This window comes from Anneissia japonica, unplaced genomic scaffold (genome assembly GCF_011630105.1).
Source record: "Anneissia japonica isolate Jap-2015-1 unplaced genomic scaffold, ASM1163010v1 scaffold287706_len398110_cov188, whole genome shotgun sequence".
In the NCBI taxonomy this organism is placed as follows: Eukaryota; Metazoa; Echinodermata; class Crinoidea; order Comatulida; family Comatulidae; genus Anneissia; species Anneissia japonica.
In genome coordinates this window covers 82,749-95,583 of record NW_022756069.1, presented here as the reverse complement: position 1 = coordinate 95,583, position 12,835 = coordinate 82,749, and the positions used below count along the sequence as shown (strand labels likewise).

General features: G+C 34.5%; 1 protein-coding gene across 2 annotated transcripts in view; it reads left to right on the top strand.

The window, feature by feature from the left end:
* The first annotated feature begins 429 nt into the window (after positions 1 to 429).
* The window catches only part of LOC117123845 (high affinity cAMP-specific 3',5'-cyclic phosphodiesterase 7A-like), a 63,852-nt gene continuing 51,446 nt past the window's right edge, over positions 430 to 12,835 (top strand). For both annotated transcript variants that reach the window (XM_033269870.1, XM_033269876.1), the window contains exon 1: positions 430 to 985. In XM_033269870.1, coding sequence (XP_033125761.1) covers positions 935 to 985 — 51 coding nt within the window. In that variant the 5' untranslated portion in view covers positions 430 to 934. The remainder of the gene's footprint in view (positions 986 to 12,835) is intronic.

Genomic DNA, 12,835 nt, shown 5'->3' with positions numbered 1-12,835 from the left:
TACCCCTAATAATACAGGTATACCTTCATGGTCTTAGAATACCAGAGGGAAATTACCTCAAAGTATAAATAATGATATATAGTACTCATTAAATAGGGACAATCTTCATAACAGTGTCTGGTTGATGGGTAGTGAATAGTAGTTATCTTGTTTGGATAATTAAGAAAAAGTTTTATTAATCAGCTATTGCATTTGATATAGTAATGTAAATCAATGCTACATAACGACTGTTTATTAGCATACCATTAAATTTGTGTTTGATAATGAAAAGTTTGTGACACCATGAAACACCCACACTAAGCACTTATTGTAGTGGGTTTCAAATTGTGGTTACAGATGCCAAGCTGATCCCTAATTGTTCCATTGACTCACCTTCCCCTCTGGAAGAAGGTTTCAACTTCCTGGGAAGGTCAAAGTGCATATTCTCAATCTAATGTTCGCATAATCTGCAGCTGATCCAGCTGTACATTTTGATTCAGAAGGAGATTTTAGTATAATAATATAGTAGAGGAGTACGTTTGGCAACAACTGATTATTGACAACCATGCAGGCTTATTCACTTCTTATGTATGAAGGTGTGGGCTAATCTGACAAAGCTAACTGGACCACTCAGCCTACTGCCACCAGCTCACTTGTGTTTATTCAGGATTTCTGAGCTGATAAAAAGACCTAGTGCCCAGTAGTTGGGGAGGGTCTAGCTTTGTGTCCATCAAGAGTGGATTTTATAATCTTGCATCCTGTTTCTAAGTTTACCACTGCAGTGGTTAATTATGGTTATTTGCTACCTCTCGATGCCGGGGATCAGAAAGTAGAGGGCAAAGTGGAATTTTTGAAAACTGTTTTTGGGCAGGTGGTCGATTCCTAAGCAACACTGAATTTGGATACTTTGTTTTTCTGCTTATCTGCTGGTTTACTCAGTACATGGAGAACGTCAATGGGCTTGTCATCCCAATATGAACCAAACATGAGCAATGAAGATGAAGATGTAAGTTACTATGGTAACAGACAGTAACTTAAAAGTATATTACCAAGAAAAGTGCTGTAATTGCTATAAATTCTAATAACTTCTAATTCCAATTAATATTACCAATAATATAGTTTCATTTTTGGAATCTTATGACATGACTCAAATCTAAAAGTCAGTTAAATGTAGGCAAAATTAAAAACGTAGGCCTATAATCTTGTGATTATAAGGTTTACTGTATATCCCAATTTTCATTTTTCTTTCCGTCATTCCTTTCCCTATCCTATATTTCATTTCATACTTTGTTAATTTGCCCTATAATTCATTGTTCCCTTCCCCCAAAAAATTACTCACTTCCCCCATTCACCCCCCAAAAAATCACGGTCAAGTAGTTAAAAATCATCTACAATCACCATATTTTGCGGATTAGCGCCCCTCAACTGATCACTTCACCTTTGTGCCCCCATCAGACCCCCCATCCTGTCTCTTATTCCGGCCCCCCCCCATTTCAAGACTTCTAGATATGCCACTTGTCATTCCATCTCTCTTCTACCTCTTCTTATACTCCATTTATTACTTCCTTCATCACATACCTACTGTATTTAAGCAAAATTATGTTTGTACCATAAATGTTTCCAAAATCCTATTATTTTTTGCAAGTACTGTAGTGAAATATACTATTTGAAGCATTTTTACTTCAACTGAATTTAACTTCTTTTACTGTACGTATTGCATTGTTTTTTAGATTGTTTTTTTTTTCTGGAAGAAATATGTTTATTTGATTTTATTTGATAATTATTGCAACTTTCTAATATTCAGTGTAAATTTATTTCAGTAGATTTATAACTACATTATGTTAAAATGGTGTTCATACATCATTTGTCTAGTAGCAGAAAGAGATGTCCATTATTTATGTGTTGCTCTTTGCCAACGTCATTCTTTTGCAGACCCCTTGACAGTGTACAACATTTTATGATGAATATTAGATGAACGAACAAATGAATATGACACATGTACTCCATAGTAGTTGTGCAATTTTTGTACAATAATGATAATGATACCATCTATGATCAAATTAAAAAAGATAATTCAATTTAATCATTGAATAACTCAATTACAAGGGATCAAATATATGTAAATACAGATCAGAAAAAAAAAATTCCCAGTTTTTGCTGATATACGAAAATTTAATGTACCAAAAAAATACTTTAAAAAATTGACTACCAGCTACTTTAAGGGTCTATGTTAAAGAGAAAGGATTATTTATGCATCTGTTAATTGAAAGTTGTTGACTTTGCTTTTAAAACTGTCAATTACTAGTAGTCATCAGATATTAATTTTTTTTCCCTTGAGTTTTTTAAACATAAGACAGATAGTCTCTTTCTGAAAACTCTCAGTAATATTATGAGCCAAGAATTTGTCCCAAATTGTTCTTCTGCATATTACGAGTAGTAACATAGCCAATACATTTTTTTAGGAAACTAGTCTGACTTTAGGCCTTATTTTAATATCTCAATTCTGTGCATCCCGATTCAGTGCAAAATTCAACAAAATAGAGCCCTCTGTAGTACAAAACTGATTCAATATACCGTACAGTAAGTAATGATCCAAACACATTTTATTTTTAATACCAATGTATATTTAAAGTAGAATGAAGTAGAGAAATATAATGATGGATAATATAAATGAAATTATCAGGCATCGAACCAGTGATCGAGATGTCAGTCTTAATATGGGCACTGGTCGAATGTACGTTCTTCCATTGCTCTGGTGGTAGAAGGCTTCTGATAAGGACTATAAACTGTAGGCGTAGTGTGCACAATAGAATCTTGTTCATTTTAAACAACATCATTCAAGGTGAGTAGGGGATGCTCACACAACGTCGGTGGTGGACAGATGAAAGCTGCAACACCGATTTTATAGGGTAGCTGCACAGACATGATTTAGGTACAGTAAATGTGTATGGAAATCGCTTGTCCATATATCAAGCGCCATAAAAGTCGGGATTTGAAGAATACCAGTGCTATACAAATAGCCTGTACTGTTGTGGTCCACATATGACCACTGTCAAGACCAGGAAAGGAGTGAAACATAAGTAATAATAACTATTAACAAGTATATGACTGATGATATTTTAAAGATGAGTGTACTTAGCAATTGCTATGGTAATTATGTGTGAAGAATAATGGTAGTTGATTTCAAATCCATGAATCAAATTTTTAAAAATATGAAAAATTAATGAAGCATATTTTATGTAAACATATAATAAAATAGCACTCTATTGAATCAGTTCCTGGATATATTCAGGTCAATGATTCACTTCAGTCCAGGATTTTCCTTATTCTTTCTCAGGTTTGAGGAAGTGTTTTGATCAACATTTTGCTTATAAAAAATGTTTTCTTTCCCGTTTCATTTCATTTGAAACAGGTAATCTGTCTCCGATTGTATATACCTATACAAAAAATAACTGCAACTGATTTTAGACTTATTTGAATGACGGTTTTGATACCAACATTTCACATTGGAACATAGTGTAAGTTTTTTTTTTCAAATTTAATGTTGTGTGTACACTAATGTTAACTCTTCATTTTCTGGGTTTGGTTACTGTACCTGATGCAACATGCAAACCTACTTAATTACAAAAGAAAATCATTATCGGTATTTTCATAATCAGTCACTTACAGTATACTCTTTAATAATTTTTCATCTGTTTCTCTTCACACATTATGGATGACAAACGTTTTACTTACTGTTAATTTTCTCCACTAGTCAGTAGGCCTACTGTCAAGGAAAAAATTATTAGTTGTATCTCTTGTGGTCAGGTACTTGTGGTGTTAGACAGTTTGTAACTTTGTCAGATTGCAAAGTTTATCGTTAAAGATTGTGATGATGAGCTTGTTTCCAGTAAGCTTGACCATGGGACATTGATCGGTGTTGTCCCCCCACATTTCAAGTGGATGATATGATATTAATTGCCTCCCTCCTCCCACTTTTCACCAATCTGAACAAAAAGAAAAACAAAACAAAAATTACGATTCACTGCCATGAATTTGTCTGTTTCATGATAAAGATAAAGTAAATCACCTTTATGTTTGTGAAATAAAAATGCTAGTATAGTTACACTAATGTACTGTGCACTTCCTAACTCCCTAGCCCTGTTTGATTGTAAATTAAACGGTAGATGTATTTCCAATCTCAAGTCGTAATACTATTAGCAAAAAAGTGCAATTTAAAAAGAGGGGAAAAAGAAAAGCTTTTGATGGATTTTAAATGTATGCAAAAGACTAGATGAGAGTGACTGTTTTAAGTTCTTCTCTTATTTGTTTTTTTTGTCTGTCATGGTTCAGAGACATTTAACATGAGCTAATCATTAGATAATAAATCATTATTATATTTATGAATGTTGTGGGCTTATGACTACGAAATACTTTCAATGGCAGATTCAAGATTTTTGTGCATAGAGACCATAAGTCTTCAACCATTACCATTACCATCAAGGGGAACCCAGCCAGCCCACCCTTTAACTGTGAAAGTCCCTTCCTGGGCCCTTCTATTTCAAATTCCTGGATCCACTACAGTATTTTGAATAGTAGTAGTGTGGAAATAGATATTAAGTTTACCTTGAAATCAGTTAGATATAACAGTTGGAACACCTGAACTTCTGGGAGTTTTGTTGTCCCTTTGTTTCCCACCCAAATATTGGCCTATGTTTTAAGTCTTCCACATTTTGCAATTCGTCACCCCCACTTTCAACCATTCATCGATCCAGTGATCTTGACATATTATGCATATATCAGGAGGACAGTATTATGAGTACAGGATAGGAAGCAGGACCGCATGGAGTGGCAGTGGGCCCTAGGGCAGCTTTGCTGCCCAGCCGCATAGGCTGGGGATCTGCAGGCTACGTAGGGCCCCAGCCTGATCGAGGGAGACAGATCCCAGTGGGGGCCAGGAGGGGTGAGGCCCCTGGAGTGAGGCCCCGGGAGTGAGACCCCCAGAGGTGAGGCCCCGGGAGCTACGGCCTTTTAACAGTTTAAAGGACTAGCTTAATTTCACCAGGTCGTGAACAATAAAGTAGAAACATAAAAAGTAAAGGCTGTCCTTCCTTTTATTGACATATAGAGCTGAAAAAATTTATAACATATCAGTGGCAGATTCAGGAATTTGAAATAGAGGTGGCCCAGAGAAGGACTTTCACAGGTTGAGAAGGTCTACTTCAGGAGGCTGGAAATGGCACTCTTAGACTTTTGAGTAGAATTTTCGTTTTTTCCCAATTTTTGTTAAATTTTGAAAATATTAGGGGTGGGAGGAGGGAGGGAAGACCTAGGCACCCCTTAAATCTGCCATTGGTATAACATATTATTTCAGTATTTATTTGACAATCGAATCTCTCAGGTCTATTCATATTTTCTAACTTGTACAGTATGTACGTGGACGATGTCCAGGGTCCAAGGCTTCGATAAGAAGTGGTTAATTACGAGCTTTCATCAATAGACTATCAGCTTTATTTACAAGTCTCGTGGGAAAAACAATAATACTGAATGAATGTAGGCCTATACATTTAATACTTTTTAATTATTTTATTTTATTTATTTTTTACCTGGCATCCCGGGCCCTGAGGCATTTTCCTTGTTGCACAGCCTCTGGGTGCGACTGGTAGGATGTGAATGGTTCAAAATGAAATTGGTAGTATTTAAATTACACATTGCCTACTGTATGATTGATTCTGTATGCAGTGACCAAGGGAAAAAGGCACCTTGAGCAATTATTCTGGTAGTGATAATATGTGGTATAATTTGTAGAAATACTGTAAATATGAAAAACTTTTTGCTGAGATTGTGTCAAACCAATTGAAGTGATACTATCGCCTGATTGAAGTAATCCTTCTTTATAATTCAAGTAATATTGTTCCGTGTCCCCGAATTCAATTATTATGCAACAATTGCACTTGGTATGATTATAGAATCCATAGGCCAACAATGAACATAAACAATTATGTGAATGTGTACGTATTATGTTCACCCCTTATACATACAATATATTAGGGAGTCATTGGTGTTAAAGAGTGCGTGACAGTCATTGCTGGCTTTGTAGGTTTAATTGAAGGTGTTCAGTGAAACGTAATTTAGGTCAAGGAAATACAAATAATCTGTCTTGGAACGTGCTGACAAGAAATGGGAGAAAGTTGTGTTTAATGTGTGAGCATTGCTTACTTTTGGGATTGATTTGGGATCTTTTCCCCTTTACTGCATAAACTGGTTCAGAATAGAGCAGGTTGAAATATTTTATTAAACAAAAGTTCAATTAATTTTAAAAGTAGATCAGATTGTGTTTTTTTTATTGATTTTGTGGTGAAATTAACACTGTCAATGAAGGTAGGAAACCATAGACTATGATATATTTTGAAATAGTTTGACAATCTTTCCTGGATCATATTGATCATGATGGAGAAAAGGTTGTCAAACTTTTCCAAACACTTGACAGGAAGTGATCTTGGTCAGTATAGGAGACCCCAGAGAGAGAGAGACATTCCATCTGAAGGATGCAGTGTTTATTCGTAAAAATTAGATCTGCATGGATGTTAATTATTGTTCACAGTAAATTGAGAATACTGTATTATAGTGAAAACATTTTGTAGCATCACATAGTAAAGTAAAAGAGAACATAAAGATTAACAGAGAAAACAGTGTTTATGTTTATCATGTTCTATTGCCATTATACAAATATTATTCATTCAAAATATTGTGTTATTAAATTATATTAAAAAATGTACAGTTGAGGATATAATACAGCTCTATCATAATTGCTTTTTGAAATATAAATTTGAGACTGGACAATTTCTAATTCCCCTCCTTATTTAAAGGGGTGATTCGGGAGGGGTAACTAAATTTAATGAACAGATTGACAACCTCTGTGTTACACAGGAATATTAATATCCTGCTGGTAATTTATTCATTATCTGAGGTACTTGTTATTTGACATTTGTCTGGCCCATTATAGTTCAATCGTGAATGCATAAACAGTACTTTCCCCCTCTTGGAATCCTCTAGTTGATAACTAATTGTTAATTTAAATTCTCTGAATTCACTGATAATTTCTATTGGGTGACAACAAAAATAACATATACTTTGCTACAGACTTTAGATTATGTGTAGCATTATCAGATAGATCAGGGTAAATAATTCAGTAGCGTTTTTAAAGGAGAGTTGCAAAGCTTGTAGCAGTGATTCCACCTATCATGACGAGGAGTTAGTATGACGTCACTGTTTGTTTATCATTCCAAGAATAAGATTATATTTATATTATGTCATATTTAGAGACAAATGTCATTAAGCTTTATTGAAAGTAGGCTTTTATTCTGGTTGTTGCTGGAAAAGGCAATCAACAAATTATATTACGTTTCCAGTTTGGCTTCAGGTTAACGAACTGATGTGTTTGAACTGTAGCTTTATAAAATATCCATCTCCTAAAAACCAAATAATAAATCAATTAGGGCCTACTTGTTGTATGCTTCTTAGAAATCAATTGTGGGTACTGTATATAATACTATTTAACTGTTCAGAGATTAGGCCTAAAAAAAAAACTTGTTTGTTTGCTGTCACATTGTAAAAATGAAAATAGAGGGGCGGGTGGAAAAAAGTTTTTTTTTTTTTTTTTTTACTTTTTGTAAAATCATGATCATAGAAACATCGTGAAAATTGTGCGCGATTTTCATTTTTTTCACTGAAAAACAATCATTTTTTTGTTTAAAAAAATTATACACATCTAGATGTGTATTATTACGCAGTTGACATAGTAATTTGAAATTTGCTTATTTTGCTGAGGGTGCTTAGGTTTTGCATTTTGGATGCAGGTACTGTAGAAATTAAGAAGGCAAGACTATTTTTATACCTCATTTAGCAAACCCACTGCCTGGCAATAATAATGATTTCAATTTTTAAAAATATATATTTTTTTTTTTTTCCACTCTCCTCTAACAATATTTAAAAAAAAAAAAAAGTTTGCGAAACAAAGTATGGTTTTAAAAAAGTCTTGTCTAAGAGAGCACATAAATTTGTGAAATGATTGATTGTAACACCATAAATTCAGACATGTTATAACAAGAAGATGATTTGAATTTTAGGTGTAAACTCGACTTATTGATCTTGACCATGCATGGTTGTACATACTTAGTGTCAAATTGGAATGTAACCTGTACCTTTATTTTGATACTCATATCTTTTAATTAATTTTGTTAGTACTTTAAATAGTTATTAATAATTTACTCGCGCTATGTACAGTCACGCCGATGGGTCAGGATAACCTTGGTAAAAGGCCCGAAATGTGATTTGTAAATCATATTGGCATTTTCATGCTGAATTTTTCAAAAAACATTGTGACGTTAATCCATCACCTGGACACATTAATTCGTTTTGTAACCAATGCAGACCTTGATAAGAGTGGTTGTTGTATGTCGTGTATTGTAGGTGTCTTCGGTCTTAGGTAGTTGTGTATGGATAAGGGTCTACTGTATTGAGTAAAACACATGAAATTGTTGATAATGTTGCCTGTGTATTTGTGTTCGGCAGTAAAAAAACACTGACATAAGTATAATGACATGTACAGTCCAATAGAAAGTAGTGTAATATCCAAAGTGAGAGAATGTTGTCAATCTTTTACTTAGCGCCACAGGCAGATTCCTAACACATACAGTTGTCTGCACAGACTTTAATGCTTTACGTTTGTGGTACAGTAGTGTTCGAGAGTGAATGAGTAATTTTCGCTGGAACGTGATTGTATCCTCGATCTCCCATTCTTACTAGGACGAGTTACTGTACAGCTACCTTAGTTATTAGTATTACTATAATGTAGTAAAAAAGAATTGCAATATTTAATCCATTAAGTTGAATGTCAGTATGTTTAACTGTACATTTATATTGATTCTGGTATGTGTTTTACTTAAATTAGTACTTTGTCAGGATTACTGACTGTTGTAACTACAGTGTGCATTGTTTAAGTCATAACATTTCATATGATTTCTATTAGTATTCGATCTTATAGAGAAGCCATCAGGGTTTGCAATCTAGCATCCAGGGACTGAAAACCTAGAACTAAACATAGCATTACTGGTAGTATGCAGCTTGGTACTGTGTAACTCCAGGAATGAATGAATAGTGCTACAGTTTACAAAGGTCATTGCTCTCTTTTGAAACTAGCTGATTTCTGCTGCCCTTTACTATACTCATGATGCTGTCCTTCAGGTGGAATGCTAAGCTGATTATGTCCACAATTTTCCTAAAGTGTACAAAAAAAGGGACCTGTAAGTCTGTACCATAATTTTCCCATGGACAAAAAAAAAAGAGACCTTTGTTATTGTACAATTATTCTTGGGTAAAACAATACATTGTATACTATAAGCCAGACGCATGCTGCATCGTGCAACAGTCAAAGGATTCACCGCTGCCTGATGAATCCATCCCATGTTTTGGTGAGCACTTGATTATGCAACAGTCTGAAAATCTAAAAACAATCCATTGCACGCACCTTATATTGCGTCCTGCATGAAGTTGACATGAAACCATAAATGACCTGTATCTATGTTATGATCACATGCTGTGTCATTTATGTGTTTGTATTTAATATTTGAATGTGACTTAGTATTAGTACTACAGACTAATGTGAAAAAATTTCCCAAAATCAGGGCTTAGCAGAAGGTTGATCGTACCTTTTAGGCACATTCAGACTGCAAGAATGTACAGTAAACAGTGCAATGGGTTGTCATTGGTATGTTAGGTTTACTTTGGATTAAAGCAAACACAATCTTGCGTATGCAACAGCGTTTGACAGACAGAAATAAAAAGTACGAAGATTAAATCTTCAAAAGTATGTAGGCCTATTTGTAATGTATTATCATGCATGAGATATGATTTAAAACCAAACAGTGCAACCATGGAAACTGAGTAGGAATTTTATGATAAATGTTTGGGTCATGTGAATTGCGTTGTAAAATTGTCCAATCAGCACCTGTGGAAAATAATGGTTGGGGACTTGTATAGCGCATAATACGTGGTATTGCAATTGTTCTTTATGATCGGATTACATAGTCGCATGCAATCGCAACATGTAACAGCACATAATTAATGCAAGTATTTTACATAGGCTTCAACATTGCCATTATTACATTTGTTGCCACCAATTGCAATGTAGTATTATTGTCTATATTAGATATAATCAAGCATGGGTCACACAGAAATGGGAAGTCCTGAGCAATAAGAAATATAGGGGCCCTATGACCTGCGCAAGCGAAGCAGCAAATGTTAATTTGCGACCAACCTTGTGTTGGTACCACAGAGGGCCCTAGTCAAGCATAGTGTTAAAAATCTCTGTTGACGATGAAGAGGAAAGGCCGCCCCCCCCCCCTGTTTACCAAAAATGATGAATGCCAGATTTAATATTTCAGGACAATTTAAAGAATTTTACTGGAGTCCTGTGAAAACAATATTGTTTATAATAAATAATTAATGTTATACAGAGTTCAATATAAAGCATTTTCTCTTTAGTATTTACTTGTATACTGTGTATTTCTGATGTCTATTATAGCGTTAAAATTTATTTATTTCATTTATTTAATATTTTTAAATTTTAAATTGTTTTTCTCACCAAACACTGAATCCTGATATTTTGTAGCATCGCTCTAATTGACTTGGATGGATGGATGAATATATGTATATCTGTTTGCATGTTATGTGAAATATTGATTATTATATTTTATTCCTCTGATGCACTTGAAAGATGGTTGACTGTAGGCACATGAGTACTGGTTCCATTTTCTGGTAAAAGCTCATCTTAAAATTTACCTAATTATGTTCATAAGGGTAGAAAGGTGCCATACAGTACCTATGAGGTTGTATGTTAATTTTAAAGGTATGCTTTTTTATTAATATCAGTTGTTATTTCTCAGCTGTATCATATTGGCCAAGGTCAGTCTGTAGAACAGCAGAACAGATTTCAGAGGTAAACTTTTTGAGGGAGATTCCTTTCCTGGTGGTTTTAAGTAGACAGATTTGGGACAGGAAGTAATTTGGATACTGTGCCTATTTAATGATGTGCAGTTCAATTTGTAAAGACACTCATTGATGAGATAGCGTGTATAGTGGTTTGGAACCCATCCAATCTCTCCTTCAACTTACAAGGTCAAGGGGATTTATTTGACCTCTGTGCGATATATGCCTCACTTAGTACGTAATTGAATTATGATAGTGAATAAGCCAGGAAAAAGACTTTCCACATTAGGGTTGACTTGTGTTTTATGTCACTAACTCCATGGAATTCTACAGTAAGCAGCTACTGTGTTTGAATTGAATATGTTTGCAGTGGTGCTGTACCTTCCCAATTGGCTGTAGAAGAGCAACTGTGATTATCATTAACTTGTTAGTACCATACCATACTCACTATCTACCACTTTTTACTCTACCAAATTTAGTTTACTGATAATTTTATCTCCAATCTACATTTATACAAATTATTCTATTATGGTTAATGACTTTTATGAATGTATCGTAAAAAATAAATAAACCTAATTAATCAGACCAGTGTACGCAACAAATAGTATGCTGTATTGGTGTTTGTAGTCAAAATACAGATACAGAAATATCAATTTTTAGCCTCATTCCAACACACAGTACTGTACTGTAGCTCAGTCAAATAAAATGGGTCATAAGAATGAATGCGAGAGGCAGTTCCACACAGAAATAAGGGGGTTCATCCATTGTAGTCAAACAGCAGGCCTATGTGCACTCTTACGAAAGTGAGAAAATACTTACTTGATACTTGAGTTTTTTGCTGTCTCTTGCAAGAGTACATTTCATTATTTCATTTCATTTATTTATTCAGACAAGTGTCTTGGGGCCCCAAAAGCAACAAAATCACCATGACAAAATTCTGGAACCCCAAAAAACTAAACTTAACTACATTATTCGCGAGTTATATAAAAAGAAAGGTTTAAAATGTAAAAAGTGAAAGGCCAAGACAATTAAAATAATAATAAAAGAACACAGATTTCGCACACAATTGAATAATAGATAAAATTTCATAAAGAACGATAAAAAATTTAAGCGTCAAGAAAAAATTGTTTAACTTGCCTTAAGAAAACCGAGAGAGAACAAAGGACTGCAGAATCTTTTAGTTCAGAATTTAGTGAGGACCAGAGAACAGGGAAACGATGGCTGTCATTCACTGGTAAACTTCCCAAGTTGACTTCACTGCAGACTTGCCAACCCTTGAGTCATGAAAATCTGGAGATTTTTTTAAGAATCTTAAATAAATCTGGAGATTTACCAAAAAATCTGGAGGTTTCCAGAATTAACCAAAAGAGGATGCAAGACACTGAAAAAGTCACGTCACTACAAATCATTCGCCGTTGGTGGCGACATTCGAATTGAAAATGGCTGCTTGTTTATTGCACTGCGAAGCGAGCGAATACATTGATTAAAACGATCAAATCAATCAAATTATGCATAAATTGGAGTGTTTTTGGGGAGGGGGGTGGCCTGTGAAATCGGGTGAAAATTACATTCGATCGGGAGAACTGGAGATTTGTTTACGGTAAATATCGGGTGATACCCGACAGGATCGGGTGAGTTCGCAGGTTTGTCACTGCTAAGGGTAGTAATCTGTTTGTGGTTGTTATTATAATTTGAACTAAGGGCTCTCTGGAATATCGAATGAATAGGTTATCCTCTGCATTTGTTAGGAACTTTGTGGAATGTTAGCGTTTGAAAACACTGTCATTCTCCATGCTAATACAGTGAGGGATATACTTACTGTAATAATAATGACTTTATTTGAAAACGGAAAACTTGATCACAAATTAAATGTGTTTTTCACAAGGCC